This window comes from Pseudopodoces humilis, chromosome 20 (assembly GCF_049639895.1).
Source record: "Pseudopodoces humilis isolate 2021_Gansu_Grassland_sample_001 chromosome 20, ASM4963989v1, whole genome shotgun sequence".
Classification (NCBI taxonomy): Eukaryota; Metazoa; Chordata; class Aves; order Passeriformes; family Paridae; genus Pseudopodoces; species Pseudopodoces humilis.
Genome location: NC_142219.1, coordinates 10,033,761 through 10,050,933, shown reverse-complemented (window position 1 = coordinate 10,050,933; position 17,173 = coordinate 10,033,761). Strand labels below are relative to the sequence as shown.

The 17,173-nt window shown below is 44.2% G+C and overlaps 1 protein-coding gene across 1 annotated transcript; it reads right to left on the bottom strand.

Moving 5' to 3' along the window:
• Positions 1–1,077: 1,077 nt before the first annotated feature.
• On the bottom strand, positions 1,078–15,532 carry TMEM233 (transmembrane protein 233). Its single transcript, XM_005524415.3, has 3 exons — positions 15,326–15,532; positions 8,354–8,488; positions 1,078–2,720 (listed from the first exon to the last, which is right to left on the bottom strand). The coding sequence occupies exons 1-3, from the start codon at positions 15,512–15,514 to the stop codon at positions 2,709–2,711; spliced, it is 336 nt and encodes a 111-aa protein (XP_005524472.1). The 5' UTR covers positions 15,515–15,532; the 3' UTR covers positions 1,078–2,708.
• Between the last annotated feature and the right edge of the window lie 1,641 nt (positions 15,533–17,173).

The window sequence follows — 17,173 nt, the reverse complement described above, 5'->3', positions numbered from 1 at the left end:
GTCCAATGCAGAATAATGGACCAAATCCAAATCTAGATGTGTTACAATGAAGAACAGGTAATTTCCAGAGCTTGTCAGAGATAATGAAATTTTTATACATACCCCTCAAAATATGGAGCAGGCACAAATTCCTCAGTCAGACACCTGCATTCTGCCTTCCACACCCACTGCTGGCCCTAGGGCCTTGCTGATTTGGGCACTAAAATGTCATTTAGGCTCCCTGTGTTTGCTGCCTGCTTTGGGATGTGTCTGTCACACAACAGAAGGATGTGGTTGTACAAGGACCATACCTCTTTCCAGCACAAGCTGCACTTCCCAAACATGGTTGAAAATTTATGTAAACATAAATAAATGAAGAGAACCAATACCAGTACATTAGTAAAGCAAAAATAAGATTACCTATGACACAGAAGCACTAAGGACATTAGAGGAATTGCTGCATTCTCTCCTCTCTGTCACATTAAGTGGTTTAATATAAAGCCTTTATTTTTATACCAATCAATAGCACTGTAAGGTACCAACATTTATCTTCAGAAACACTGAAGGTACAATGGCTCAATTCTCAATTATATTACGAGTGAGACTTCAAAGATATTTATGAGGAACATGATGCAAGTTAGATTTCCAGTATGGTTCTCAAAAGCTTCTGAACAAGTCGGGTGCATAACTCCTATTGATCTCAACCCTTGTCAGGCAGTTTAAAAAAAATACTTCAAGTTGCCTATCCCTATCCTCTGGTGCCCACATATCTTTGGAAACCTCCTTTTGCTGTGATTCACTTCATTCTGAAACTGTCCAAGGGGTTAGAAAAAGGGTTATTACTCTTTCCAGTAGAAGAGGCAACAAAACTTTGGAAAGACACTTCCCACATACCAGAATAGATGTGAATTAAAAGTAATTTTATTCCACTTGTCAATGACATTTCTATCATATCTGATAATAAGGCAAGCTACTAAAAGTCCCACAAGACATATCAGACCATTAAAATAGTATTCAAAAACCAAAGAGGAGTTCACAGAACAGGCAATTCTTGGGAACATCAAAATCAGTGGCAAGATTCCCATGTGGACAAATCTGATCAGTGTAAATGTTTAATAAATCAGCTGACTTCACCAGTGTTTGAGAAGTTTAATACTGCAGTAATTGAGGAGAGGTGATGCTTCACTGACTTCAATGAAAAACAGAATTTGGCAGGAAGGAAAGCAAAAAAGCACATTGAAAATATAATATCAAGGCACAAAAAATACATGCTACTTCCAGGCATATGCTTTAACAGGTAAAGGTTTCTGGGAGAATTCTTTTGTTTTTTATAGGTTGTTGAACTCCTGACAGATGATTTTTCTCTCACCTGCACCTGCAGAACTCCCTGGATTTCTAGGCAGTCACTCCAGGTTGAAGTTGGTGCGGGGAGAGGGACTGGAAGTTGGCACAGCTCTCTTGAAGGTGTGGTAATAAAGCGAAGAGAGCAGCAACTGCTGAGGATGCAGCCACATCTTAATGCTCCAGAGCTTACTCCTTTTAACGCGGAATATTTGCATGACAAAACAATTGTATTCTGTGAAACAGTTTCCAGCTAATAAAAAACAGCTGTCCCATGCTAAATTTTCACAAGGTATCAAGAAACTGCAGTAATTTAGAGGCCATCAGGTCTGGAGCCTGAGGCTGCTCGCTGAGTAGTGTCTAAGGATCAGGAAGAGTGTCTGTAACTAGGCAGAGGTGCAGAAGTCTGTCCATCTCTAACTGCAGTGATACACAGACCAGTCACAGAGATGAGAGGATGAGCTAAACAAAACCCACGTGAACAAAGCAGAACACAATGAAACTATGTGCCTTGGTAGAAGCACAACAACAAAGGGATAAAGGACATCTGTTTAAAAAGATCTTTTGTCAGATAAAAAAAACAGGAACTTTTTACATAAATGAAGTTTAAAGAGGAAAATATGATCAGTGCAAATTTAATGCAGGACTGGAGCGAAGTCAAGGGAGTGCAACAATGAAAGACAACAAAACAAAAATAAATCATTAAGAAAAACATGGAGCTATGGAAGAAGAGTCTCTCTTAATAATCAAGTGATTGAAATCGGTCCCAGGTGGTTAAAAATCCAAGGTAAAGTTCTAACAGTGGAGGATGACAAAAGAAAGCAGCTGCTGAGTCAGAGTGTGCCCATGGCATTATAAAATCACAGAGCAGGATAAAATCACAAACCCATAGGTACAGGTGTCTCACGTTGAGACTATTTTAAAGAAATGAAAAAAATCCTTAAGGGCCTGATCCAAAATCTGCCAGAAGTAACAGGAGTTCTCCTACCAGCTTCAGTGGGCTGTGCATCAGATCTTACACTGTGCACCACAAACAGTCTGGATATGTTGGCTTTGACTGGCTGGGGTCAGCCAGGGAACATCACAGATCCAGCATACATTCCATGGAAATGAGAAAGAGAAGGGATTTTTTTTTAAGGGCAAGATCTCATGATACATTAGGGTGAAAGAGAAAATGCTGCTTTATACTGAGATGTCTCATAAATAAATAATTTTGAAAACCTGGTCACGCCATGCTGATTAACTAACCGGGCTATCAGTTCATTCACCAGTAACATGCCTCTGCAGACTTGTAGGGTCAGAACTAACAGTCTGGAATGGTTTCCATCTCTTCTTTTTCCCCCTCCAGAGGTTTACATGTTGATACCATCCAAGTGCAGTCCTGGTCTTCAGATAGCATGCTGCAAGGACACAGAAATACATGTGTTTAAAGGAGGAGAAGACAGAGAGTTTGCCCTGTGAGTTTAAATTATTAATTCTACAGATCTAATGGATACATTATGCCACATTAGTGGCATTTGGTCTCTTAACAAACATCCCTCTAGACTAGCAGCTCAATACAGTTTTGAATCAAAAAGCTGAGTTTCTAATGGCATTGGTCATCTGTCAATCCAAACTGAATTTTTAAACTGGGTTACCTGAATCAATGCAAATTAGGGCTGTTCATTGCCAGGAAATGGGCTCTTATTTGACAAAGATTCATGAGGTCAGCGGCATCTCTGCTTCCTTGGAGTGGTACATGAAGCAGTCAGACAAGAACAACATTCCAGCAGGGGGGAACTTGGGAAATCCAACAGTAATACACAACATGCTTTAAAAGGGCTGGGAAACCTGTGCATCTGCGTTAGGAGAGGATCTGAGGAGCTCAAATTCTTGTGTAGAGGAAAGCTCTCAGACATCACCCATGGGTGCCCTGACCTATCCCTGGATTCTGGGTTCTGCTGGAATCTGGGGGATCTCCTCCATCAGTCAGCTACATTCTAGCAGCTCCTCAAGCAGGATCTAGGAGCTGAGGCACTTCACAGTAAATATATCCTGCAGACAGCATCAATGCCTTTGCTGATTGTCTCTTGGATGCTACTCATGGCTCCACTGGGTAAAATCCATTGTGGGAACATCTCCTCTGTGCACAGATGAAACAGCTGTTTCGGGATCAGGATTTTTCATGTGGTTTGCTAAGGAAGTCAGGCTGATGTAACCATGTTGTCTGTGCAGCTGCACACTGTGCTCAGCCCCCCAGCTGAGGGAACACTTTGAGAGAAAGGTAGAGGACTTTAGGCTCCTGTGTTTTCACAAATCCAGGAAAACAAGGTAAGGATCAAGGAAATAATCAGTATGTGCCCTTACCAATAGAAAAGCAGCAGTATGAGCTCCCTGGCTGGTGGACACCAAGAATTAAAGAACAGGAATGCCCTGACTTCAGGCTTGGAGCTCCGTCCCTTACTGCAGGCCAATCCCTGCAGCACAAGACCCTGATTTGTTTATTTTTATGGTAAGGTGCAGAGGACAGGATGGCCAATGTAAAGATCTGAGGCTGGCTGAGTTATCCCTGTCCTCATGCTGGTCTTCAGCTTATTCTGTCTCTGAAAGACTGGCAGTCTCTGAGTGAAATATCTGCAAAGGCTTCTGAGAGCCTCAGGAACAGGACAGCAGAGATGTTAAAAATAATCTTGCATTCCTTTTCCTCCTGAAGAATTATTTCTAAGTCTGAGGAAACTGTGTGTGTACATCTGTCCCTGGTGCACAGTTTAAACACTTACTCCTTTTCCTTCTGCCAGGAATTACCAATGCTGCATTACTGCACACGTGCTTGATTTAAAACCCTTCTGATTCTGAGCAGTGCAAGCTGGTGCTTTCCTCACAGCCTGGCTGGCTTTGTGTTCCTTGGAAGTCATGCTGACAGGTGGCATTTCTGTGGCTTCCCTGGGGCGAAGTTCTAAATCAAGTGAGGTTAAAGAAGGGGTCAGAAGTTCAGGCTCCTCTACGAAAGCATTAAAATATAATGGTTTGCATAAAATTCCAAAGTCACAGCGTTTTGGCTACCCTTCCTCAGAGCAAAACTGTTGCTGTCTCTCAGTCTACTGAAGTTTTTACTTCTCTCTAACACCTCTCACTCATCTTCCACATTTCTGCTTGGCTCACTCCTACTTGTCCAGACTGCAGAAATCCAAAAGAGAGGAGCACAGAAGACGTGGGCTGTATATGAAATGCCTTGTGGCTCAACTAGGTGGCAAAACTCATGTGAGCTCTAGTTCAGCCCTGAACAGCATTGTGAGGTGTCAGTCAGACACTAGAAATGGTCTACAAGTATGTGCTGTGAGGAGCTGAATATTGTTCTGAACTACTCAAATAGCAGAATGAAGTAGAATATGACATGTTTAGATCCAGTTAAGAAAAGGGTTTGGGACACCTAGGATCTCCTTCATTTAAGTAAGGAGGATCCAGCCCAGGCTTTTGTTTCCTTGCCAGCAGAACTCAAATGCAATCCGAGGATGTCTTGTGTCAGCAAAACCCAAAACAAAACAGAATTTGGAATCAAAAATGTTGAGGCTGCTCTGAAAACACAGATTGTAAATGACTTGAGAGCCCTCACTGACTGACAAAATTACCACCTTTTGCTGAACAAAATGCTTAGAGGTGGGAAGGCTGACTCCAAGTCTGGGGAAAGGTTGCTAAGAGGAGCATGAGAACAGTGGCACTGTGTATGGCACACACAGGCTGTGGCACACAGCCCTGCCCTGCTCCAGGTCACCGTGGTGTCCCCTCAGGGAAGGCAAACAGGTCCCATTTCTCACTGCAGTTCTTGATGGACAACATGCCTGAGGCACACATGCAGGGCCAGACTGTGGTGACACAAATACCAGCTGAAGTTAATCTGAGCAAGCTCTGGAAATGTAACTCAGCGCTCAGGACTGGCAAGGCAGGGGCACAGGGGAAGCTGACAGGAGAGGGTAAAAGCAAATGGGGAAGAGTAAGAATAGTGGATCAATAACAGAATCCAGTGTGGATTGAGGCACAGCCCTGATTTCACACAGAGCACAGCTCTGCACTCAGAGTCTTCAGCATGCTGAGGGACACCCCAATTTACACTGATCAGGACACACAAGTTTTATTGCTGGGCTGTCAACTGCAGTGATGCAAGTGATGGCTTCCCCTTGCCTACATTTAGGGGCATGACTGCAGAATGTAGATACTTCCCAAGTGGAGGGTGGGCCCTGTTCCAGGATATAAATATGTATCACTACATGTCTTAATATATGTTTGCTAAAGATAACATGCCAGTGTTTAAGACAAATGAGGTTCTCCAAGGCAGCAGGAGAAGCCCCAAGCTGACTTAGCTCCGAGTAAATCTTCAAAATGAGAAGTCAAGGCTGTTTCTTCCTTGCAGACGTAGGTGTTGGCTGCTGTTATTCCTGTGCTACTCTTGCTCTGTGACTGAACAAACCAAGGAAGGCACATGAGGACACTTGGAAGCAGGGGTTTTCTGAAAAGTGAAAGGGTCTTCCTCTTCCCAAGTCTGCCACTATTATTGGGGGTACATTTGGGAGGATTTTTGGTGCTATAAAACCATTGTTTGTTCAAAGCAGGAATTTCCTGCTCTTCCTCTCTCTTCAGCTTCTACCATTTCTACCCTCAACACACCAGGCTTGATATTTTTCTCCTGGCTGAGGCACGTGGAATAGTTTTGAAGGAGGCTTCAGAGCCAGCTGAGCCTGACTCAAGTTCCTGTACCAAGAAGTTGGTATAATTGTGTAAGAATTCATAGAGGTTCCCCCCTGCCAACCTGACTTGGATATCTCACTTTTGTTGTTTCCCAGAGGCTGGATGTTGTGGAAGAGAACTCAAATTCTCAGTACACTTCAGTACATCATTGATACTGGCAGCGCTATCTCCCAGAGGTAATTTGCAGTGAGACTTGTTATCCTTTGAAGACCAAAAGAAGCCACAAGAAATGTCAGCAGGAAAAACTGGGTACTCTGGTATCTGATTAATTTCAAGTGGATAAAGTACACAGGAATCAATCTTGGAAGGGTCAAGCTTTTCATACATATTGCTGAAGTCTAACTTTCAGGAAAAATGCATGTGTAGTTCATGGAAACATTAAATCTGTGCTTAATTGTAATCAAATAAATCTGCCATATTATTGTATCAAAGTTATTTTGTGCTACCTTACTAATATTGAAACATATTTTAAAGTTAGGATAGAATTTATTTACAACTACTTCACTTCAGCAGAGGCAAAGTGGCTGTCAGTAAATAATGAGAAAGGCACAAATGGGTGTGAGATCACTGAAGGGAGCGAGCAAAGCCATTCAGTGGCATGTCAGACTAAGATGATTTAGTATAAAGTGAAATGTCAAAGAGAAAGGCAACAGAAGGGACCCAGGTAAGCATGGAGAGTGGAAAGACCAGTTGGGTGCTTCTGTTCACTCATTTTCACATTGAAAGATTGTTGTTGCCATCAAATCCTTTCTTAGAAGCAAAGGCTTTTTGGAGGGTGACAAGTGAGAGGGAGAAGGGGAGCAGTAAATAGGCTAGAAGAGCAGAGTGAATCCAGTAAACCCTGGCTCCTCACAAAAGTCATGGCACCATTTGGCCAAGAAAGCTTTGTGGAAACTATGTGCAGAAATTAATCTCCCAGCAGTATGCTGAGGGTTCCCAGGCACCTGGCTCCTTCCACCCAACAGAGAGTTTTGTCTTTAAAAAAGACCCCAGGACCAAAACCAAATTAAAAAGTCCTCAGAAGAAAAATAAAGCTGTATTATGCTGGTTTACTGCTGCCTGGTCATTGTGAATGCTTCAGGCCAGTGCTGTCTGCCACTCCTCACACTGCCCTTCTCTCCTCTACTTTGAAAAAAATAACTGAGCTGCTCTCCTTGCCTGAGAAATGATGAGTAAGGTGGTGGAGGCGAACAGAAGAATTTACTGCTGCTGTCAATTACAAAACTTGGCACCCCCAGCCTGAAGGGACTTGGGTTTAAATCTGTGAGTGCAGAATGAGCTGAACACAAGCTGAACCACAACTCATGCTTGCAAATGCATAGAAAATTAATGAATGCACAGAACACTTCAGAGTCTGTGGCACCATCTGATAATGTCCCACAGAGCTGGACCCCATGCCCAGTAATTCCCCTCCAGCTCAATATGTCATACTTCAAATTTTGTACGAAAATGCTGTACACCTTTAACCAGTAACTCCATTCTACTCCTCGGGGATGTCCTCATTTCAGTGGTAAATGGGGACTGTTCTCTGTTTATGCATAAGTTTGTACAGTGCACTGAAAGGCTCTCCAACCAAACCAGCCAATAATAAATTCATTTAAATTGGTAATTTTAATGGGAAGTGCACAGTATTGTGGAGAAAAGAACATATTGTTGCACAGCCTTAAGAAAGGTTATCAATACCCTCAATTGCTTTTGTCCTCTTTTCCAGTAATCCATCTGGGTAACCAATGTGTTACAGAGATTCATTTGTTGAGCTTTGTTTCTATTATTGCAGGTGTGGGAAGGCAGGACAATAACACAGCATGGAGAGTGAAGGACCTTACCCCACAGAGACCCAAGTCAGAATGACATTTGTGGTCACTTTTGATATAGTTCTGGTCATCTGTTTTACTGTCAAACAGTAGAAGAGCAACTGACTATTGTCTCCTCCTTGCAGAATTAAAATATCAGTTGGCCAGACTGTGGGACTGAAAATTAGCACCTGGGGAATCTGTTACCTGAAATTTAAAGATGTCAGGTCACTTGGTCTGAAAGATGGTGGAGCTGAGGAGGAGAAAATCCAAAAAGCGACTGGCCAAAACTGGAAAAACATAATAGAGCTGCAAGAGTTTCATGAAAACCCCCTGCTGCCCAGACGGAGTCGCCTGTGTTTAACCACAGACAACAGAATTTTCTAAACCGTAAAATATGAAAAAATTCTTTTGGAAGGCATACATGCATCCCTAAATAGATAAAGAAAGGCAGTTGTGGCAGTCCTCAGTGTGTTGTTCAGGAGTGCCTGCACAGAGGGCTGTGAGGCCTTGCTCACCGTTGTGAAGTGAACCGCGCAGTAGATGCCGATGACGACGAGGCCGATGATGATGGAGGCCACGGCCACCCAGAGCGCGTTGCGACCCAGCCGCTTGGAGCCTTCTATGTCCCCTTGGTTGTAGCTGTTCAGAGCCTGCAGAGGGGAAACAGGGAATCACAGCTGTTCCTTTAAAACACAAACCTGTTGGCAAAGCAGCGTGACAGCTCTGAACCAACAAATCAATGTCTGCTGCCAAGGCAAGCAGGGAGTCCAGTTTTCTGTTCCACGCATTTTCAGTGCCTTCCATTGAAGCTACAGCTCATTTTTTTTTAGAGTGGTGAGGCTTTGTTCATATGATACACACCAGCATAAAAGCTCTCAAACCAACATCCACCCACTTGCATAAAACAGTGGCTTTTATCTTTGGAAATAGTTTTGTAGTAGATGGGAATTGTTAGTTGGCCACTTCACTAGCAGTGAGATAAATTCTTATGCTTTATAGGACTATAAGCACAGAAAAGAGCATGAATAGGCTGCATTTCTAGAGAAAGTCTCAGTAAAACTTAAAAAAGCGTACTAATTTCCTATTTTTCCCATATTTTACTTTTCCAAAGTTTGAAGAATTAATACGCAATTTGCTAGTGGTGGGAAAAATACAAACCAAAGAAATATAGGTCATCTGAACAAGACATCTGAGTGCCATCCTCATGGGCTAGTTGTGTTCCTTTGCATTTCTGGAAGACACTGATAATTATTATCATACCTATCCTGAGGTGTGCATCAGATATCCCCATATCATCTCAAGAGACTGAGTTTCTCTCTACCCACCCATGACTTAGCAGATGCTTTACATTCGTTACATGCTCAGATTGCAAGGTGTGATAGGACCACTCTAACCTTCTAGGCTTTTGTGAGACAGACTATATGATTTTCTGAATTAATTTTTGGTTTAACCAAACCATTTTGAAAGGAAAAGATTCAGTGAAAGAGACAGAAGTACTGTAGTACATGAGTCTAAACACAATTTATAGTATTTTTTCCCCAAGGATGAGATGCTATCAAAGCATTAAAAAGGGCATTATTCCTAAGAATTCTTTTGCAAAACCATGAGAGTTTGAGTTCATAAACCATAACACTGAGTCCAGATTTCTTGATCAGATTACACTGTTGAACTCAGCATACTTCCTCAGGGAATCAGATTAGTCACAACATGGTTTTTAGTATCTTGTATATATTTCAGGAGGTATCAGAGAAATGGGAAGAATAGGGGAGAGATATGGGGACCTGATCAAATTAACTGTTCTCTGAAATGAAGAATTTAGATTGTCTCTAGCAAATGACTGCATGAGGTATCACCAAGTGCTATAATGAAAGTGCTTCAGTTATAAATCACTTTTTGCAGCAAACACAGAACAAGCATGAGGAGCTGAGACTGTGGAGAGCAGGAAAAGGATGAAGTTCAGAGCACACCAAGCATTGCTGTAGAGCCATTTCTCCCAAGCAGGAAGGCAATAAAGGGCATGTTGTGTGTGCTGTGCTGATTAGTGAACACACAGAGCTAATGGGCTGTGTGCACTCATGGTGTCAGCACTGCAGGAGCATCAGCACAGCCCAGCCAGTCCCAAAGCAACACAGCCTGCATTCCTAGAATTGCATCTCAAGGATAAGTGCAAATACTTATTCTCTGGAGTCTATGAAAGGCTGAGCTCCTGATGCACTCATGTCCTTAAAGAGAGCACTGATACATTTCTTCCCTTCCTGGAAGCCCACATGCCTAAATATTTCTCTGGTTTATGTCCCCAAAGAGTATCACTTATACCTCTGCTCTGCTGTCAGATTTCATTGAGGTTGGAAAGCAAATAATGGGGAAAGAGGGCAGAGATGGAAATGAGGGATGGACATGAGTACAGGGTCAAACAGGACAGTGTCAGCCCTGCTGCTGTTACAAAGGGAGCTGGCACAGTCCTCTCACCTAAGCCACTCCACTGTCCCCAGCAGTCCTGGCTGCAGAAAAGCTTTCTCAAAGTACATTTGGGAAGGTCATTAAAAGGATTGTGAGGAGAAACATAGCTCAGCTTGGCCTCAAGCAGACTGACCTCCTCCTGTCTCTGGCAACAACCACCAATGCCACTGTGGCTGCAGGAGAAACACAGAGAAGCACCACAGACACCCCGGCCCTGGACTTTGTGCTCCCCTCTTATCAAAGGACTCCTCTTGCATGGCGTCTACAGAGGGGTTCCGCAGACACCATCGGCTCCGTTCCCCGGGCTTGTGGTCTCTGAAGTCAGACAGAGCTGTAAGCAAGACCTGACAGCACCAGCTTGCAGTTCTGGAGCATTTTACTAATGTATTTAGGAAGTCTGGAAAATGTCAGTGTGATTTCTGCAGGTACTGCATAAATAATTCACTGTGCAAACTTTAATAAATAATGTCATTTTAATACAAATCCACGATGAAGAGGAGGAAAACAGCATTAATGATAAAGAACAGGATTTGGAAGAGACAGGAAGGAGACCAAAGTTTCTCTGTGAAGAGGTTTAAATTAAATGACATATGAAATAACTTAGAAAGCATTCAATAAAAAGTAAGAGGCTTTGAGTGAGTGATTGGGGTCTGATGCAAAGCTTTTTGAAATTCATTACTTCCATCTGCTTCAAAGGGCTCCTGGTCAAGCTTCCAGTTTTCAACATTAGACAGAGATAACATCAACTGTTAAAGCTTTAAACTGTTACATCTATTTATTTCCAAGGGCTGGGCAATATATTGAGAACACAGCACCTGTATGAGGCATTTGGTCTGACCAGCTTTTAAAACAAACTTCAGCCCTTTTCAGCCTAACACCATTTGATTTCTCAGGTTTCTGCTACCTCGCTCTCTATGAAGTCATAATGTAAATTAAAGCCACAGTTCTGCAGCTGTTTATTTACTTGAGTAATCTCAGTGACTTCACCAGGTTCACACACATCTATTTATAAAACATTCTCAGTTCAACAATAAAGTGACTTGACCTCATGTGAACAGAAATGTGCTGAATTAGCTATAAAATATGAATCCCTTTTTATGTCCTATTATATCCCTATTTTTCTCTTCCACACTCCCAGAGCACTGATCATGGCAAAACCAGAAAGAACACTGAGTAACTTCAGAAATCTTCCTCTACATTTCTTACAGGTCCAGGCAGACCAGACTGAGGTTCTCTCATCAGCATTTTCTAAGCCAGGCTGGGTGAGCCTTATTTGGCTGTGCCTGGAAAGGAGACACTCTCTAGTTCAGACCTAAGGAAGAACGAGACCTGCTGACTCAGGGTGACTCCTCACTGTAGGAACAGCTCACAGGGAAACACAAAGAAAAGGGGGGTTTGGGGAGCAATAATTCAGAACAGGCAGGTGCTGAGCAGGACACATGAAAGAGGAGTTTGCTCTCCAGAGTGTTACAGAGGAAAAACAAAAACCTACCAGTCTGAAAAGGCAAGGGCCATGCAAAAATGCCTTAACAGCAACTGCTAAGCCCTGTTGTTTAATATTAAATATGAATGTAAGTTCATATATGAATAAGTATGAATATTAAATATGTTTAATGTTCCAGGCTGTCCCATATGGTGTAAGATATCCAGGTACCTACAAGCTACCTAACAAAGGATTTATAAATAATAAACTCTGCCAGTAAACTTTCTAACTCCAGAAACACTGGTCACTGAGCTGGCCACAGCCAACACACTGCACATGGCTCGTTAGGATCCCACTTAGAAGAGGTGGCTCCCTGGGAAAGCAAGGTCCATCCCCTCCTGTCCCCACGGCTTCCACCACCCTCTGATTTGTTGTGTCTGCTTAGGGAAACCCATATAAAGACAAGGCATCTGAATCCAACAGCAACAAATGCAGACGAAGAACTTGTTACTACCAGAGGCAGATGAGCCAAGATTGTCACAGCTTGACCACATATGTTGTTTGAAGCATGGAAATGATTAAACAAAAATGTGTCAACAGAAAGAGGGAGTTTGGAGCAAAAATCAGTGAGAAATAGCTTTGGAGAGACTGTTTGGAGGTTGTTACAAATGTAAGGCCCTATGGAATTACAGGACTAGTCTGACATAGAGATCTTTGAAATAAAGACAGCTGAAGGGGGGTGGTACTGAGAAAGGCCAACTAGACGTGTTCCATTGTCAGACCTCAGTGCTGGCATTGAAAATATCCAATTAATTTCCCAGAGTTATTCCATAGCCTCCCTCTAGCTCTGGTCCCACGAGCCAGACACAGCCAGTCCACCCCAGCCAGGTTTCGGACACAGCTGGCAGCTGTGAGAGCTCTTTGGGTTCACCACTGCAGACAAGGAGCCAAAGAGCTCAGTGACACTGTGCCCACCCCCAGCCCCACAGCACAGAAGCCTCCTGTGCCACAGAAGCCTCCTGACCTGGTGCCTGCCCCCAAACTCTTGCCCCTGATTCTTGTGGTTACACCTGTATGAGAAAGAGTAGGGCAAATCTGAGGGAGGCGTTCCTGGGGCTGAGTGAGCCGACTGATGGCACAGCAACATGACACAGCTGCTCACAGAGATCCAGCTGCTGCAAGCAACAAGGAGCAGAACTGATGGCATCTGGCTGGGGCTGCAGAAGGGTACTGAGAACAGTGATCCTACAGCCAGGAGTCCTGGGGAAAACAGAACTCCACTTGCCAAAAATGCCGAGCAATGCTCACCCCTGAGAGTGGCCAATGGCTCCTTGGAGGGGGCTCTTGTAAAGCCAATGTGGCAACACACTGATGCCATTAATGTCCTTTCTACCAGCTCTGACCTCTGCCATGAAGAACAGACAGGTAAGAAACAGGGAAAGGTTGTTATTGTAATAAGGAGAACTTGGAAAAGGTTTATTCTAAAAATAAAGTAAAGGAGGTAAGATCTGCAACGGTGAGGTTTGACCCTCCAAAGGTGAGAAAGAAGTGAGGAAACCAGTGCTGGAGTTGTAAATGGGGCAGCAGAAGAGACAGAAGAGACTGAAGACAAATCTGTCATTTATTTTGGGGGTGTGTTAGAGCCCAGACTCTACTTTTAGAGTGAAAACATTGTCTGAATTTAGAACAGTTAAGGAGGACATGACACAGGTACACAGGGTGCTGAACCATGCCCCCTCTAGAAGCCAATAGGACTTTTCCTTTTGGGCCCATTTTAAAAAGTGGAAATTTGTAGATAAACCACTTGTAGGGGTCTTTAAATCTGACCCAAGATCTCAGGCAAGCTCTGCAGACTGTAAAGGTATCTTCTGTAAGAAAAAAAATTAGACTACTCTTATAATTCAGTGTTAGCCCTTAGCAACTCCAGCTGAGAAAGGGAGGGAGGTTGCAGATCCCAGCAGAAGTGGAAATAAAACCAGCACAGGCTAAAATGCATAAACCTGCAGCTGAGGATAATGCAGCAGTTACAGGTTGCAGCTTGGAAAGGCAGGGGGTCAGGCTGTGGAAAAGAAGTTGGATGGGTTATTTTTATAGAAAAGGAGAAGTTTTAGGTAGGATGCTGTTGAAACAGAAGTTATTCCTTGCCAGGGGAGGTTATTGGTCTGGCTGCTGTTTCCCCCTGCAAGGGAGTGGGCAGCTGAGACCTGCACAGGCTGCTCAGCATTCAGGAAGTGCTCTTCCCACCCTGGTTCCTTCATATCCCCTGGTAACAGTTACTGATGCCTGACTCCAGAAGCCTGCATGAACTTCAACCAGGCTGTGGGTGGAGATTTCTCCATATGGGCTGCAAAAATCTTTAGAGGCCAAATTCTGTCCTTGACAGTTAACTTCTGTACAGCCCCAGCACCTTGATGAAAGCAGTGTCACAGTGAACAGACGCTCCCAGCCCCAGATCATCAGCTCTCATTACTTTATATAGCACCCTCAGTGTCCATGGACAGAAAGGATGCTGAGTACCAGCTGAACCAAACCTTCCCAAAATAAGGAAAAGAGCATATTGTATACTTAAGGTAACAAGAAAGAAAATAAACACAGAAGGAAAAAAAAAAAGAAAAAAAAAAGAAAAAAGAAAAAAAAAGAAGGCAGCAAATACTGAACTGCAAAAAAAAAAGGAGACTTGAACAATGGCTTTGGAATAGTAGTTTTCAAACTTCAAAAATGTGATTTCTTATCAGTCTTTACTCATCACACTTTACAAGAGTGTGTTTTGGGATACTTGAGACATAGTTAGCTATTCTTAATTGCAAAAAGAAATAACTACAATTTTACTTACCTTGTCAGCTTGGCTGTCAGAGAAAAGGATGAAAATACACAACATGTTTTAAACCTTTTTCAGCTCCTAAACAACAGAAATGCATTGCAGTGTTACTGATAACACTGATCATGTATATGATTAGAAAACTCTGGATCTGACTCTGCAACTTTTAACTCAGAGAAGGAGATTCTGTTCCAACAGTACTTTGGAAGTTAAGGGGATTGCTGGGTTATTAACGACAATGTGTATCAATTACAGATTGTAGGAGTAAGGCTGTTCTCTCAGTGTGTTTGATACTCAATTTACATGGGCAATTACCAGCAATCTACAACCATAATAATTATCTGTATTATTCTAATAAATAGTATTAAAGAGCTTGTTTACTGGAAAAAATGCACTCTTATTACATTTGATTAGCTAAAGCAGAAACCAAATCTGATTTCTGTTCTCCAGCTGACACTTTCAAACAAATACAAATGATACTTTCAAACAATCCTGTTCAGCGTGCGACTTAGTTGATGTAACAAACCCCATTAACTGCAATAAACCTGCCACCCGATAGCCTGACAGAGAAAAACTTGTTGGAAGCTACGTTTCACTCCACGTTCTCCATCGCTGCTGGGATAGCTCGGCGGACCCCCTGCCCGCTCCTGCTGATGCTCCCAGGCTCGCTGCCTCACCCAGAGTCCGCAAGCTCCCGGGACAAGCTGCTCAAAGGCGGCTGGATGCCCCTTTCCCCGCCGGGGCCGGCGGTGGCCCCTCGGAGCCCAAGCCGGAGGTGCTACTCACCATGACGGCGAACACGAAGGCGACGATGTTGACGGGATAGGCGGGACAGAAGCAGGAGAGGATGCTGAGGAGCAGGTAGCACTTGGGCCGCTGTTGCGGCGGCTCGTCGGGCAGCTCATCCTCGATGTTGGTCTCGGGGCTGTTCTCCAGAGCCCGCTTGATGTCGGCGCCGGCGGGGAGCGCGGACATGGGGCTGCGGTGCGGCGGGCGGGCGGCGCGGAAAGCCCAGCGCTCCGGGCAGGCGGGACCGAGCGGCGCCGAGCCAAGGGACCCGCCCCGGGCCGGGGCCGGGCGGGGCGGGGGGGCTGCCGCGGGGGCTCAGCGCTGGGCTGGCGCCACGGGGAGCGCTGGGAAGAGCAGCAAGCCCGACACCGCCCGCCCGCCGAGGCTCCCGGCGCCGCGTCCCCGCGGGGTCCCCGCGCTGCTCCTGCCCGGCCCCGGGAGCGCCCCCGGCGCTGCCGCAGCGCGGCCGGGGCGCAAAACCTGCGGCTGCTCCGGCCTTTTCCCAACTTCTTCAGCGCCTGCAGTTAAAGGACTTAAGCCGAGTTTGCACAACCCCCGGGGGAACCGCGCTGCGTTCTTAAACTCGCGATTCCGAATGTGCGAGCTGCTTCGGCAAGGCGGGTAAAGCCCGCAAAGCCATTTCCTCGCATCTGGACTGAATTTGCCATCTCCTAACGCCTCTTGCTGAACTTAGCAAAAGCACTGAAGAGCAGCAGAAACCAACGAACTTAAAGCATTATGGTCAATTTGTTAGCAAGGGATTCAGTCCTTACTGAACGTGACATCTGTAAGGTGAAACTCACTTTGGGGATGCACGAAAGGGAAAAAGGAAATGAGTATTATGTCCAAAACCTAATATATGGGGGGAGAAAACCCCAAACAACCACAAGTAAATAAAGATCTGCTTCCATAATGGTTTTCAAGTTGGTGAGAAATAAAATGGGAGCCTACACTGAGAAAGGAACTCAGTTTCTGCTGAGTTTCTGCCATGTGATATTTGAAAAACCCTCACATCTGTATCACCAAAATGGAGACTTTTGGTCAGATGAAGGCTGAAGTTGAGATTTTGCTCTCACTGGCTTGTCCATGAATGAAATGAGAGCATTTAATTAATTAAAGTTACAAAAAATAGTAAGGTGTGCTTACAGCTTTATGAACACTTTTATCCCTGGGAGTTTTGTAATAGACTTGAATGGAGCCACTGTTTCCCTGTTCTGGATGTTATCCTATAAGATGTGGCACAGTAAAGACTTTTATATGGAATAAAGGTGCAATATTTTCACTTTCACAGACATTAATTATCTCTCAGTTGCATATCTGGAATGTAACATGGAGTGAGAATCTGCTGATCTGTCAAAATGTCAAAAGAAAAGATTGTACGTCTTTAGGAAAGAGGAAGAAAGACCAGCTTCCATCTGCTTGCCAATGTAGCCACTAATGTTCAGCCACAAGCTCTGTGCAGCTGTAAAATCTCTGATCTGTTTGTTCTCAGGGGACTTTAAACACAGTCACCAGACAAGTGCAGGAAAAACAGTTCACATCACACCACACAATTACTCTTGGGGCTGATTTCAGTAGGGATGGACTCCATACTCTCTGCCAGGGATCAGCCTCTTCCAGGGCCCCTCAAGCCTTTAATCCACAGGCACGGTTTGGGGACCCATTGTAATGGCTTAGACTTTGAGTCTGCCTGCTTTGGTTGAACCACAGTTAAATAAAGACCTGTTATCAGGCTCGTGGATGAGAAAATCCGGCTGCTTAGGGCAGTTTGAGACATCCAAGGTGGACATAAACAAGGACAACAAAACGCTGTGGCAAATCAGCTCTGAGGAGAAGGCAGAGTTG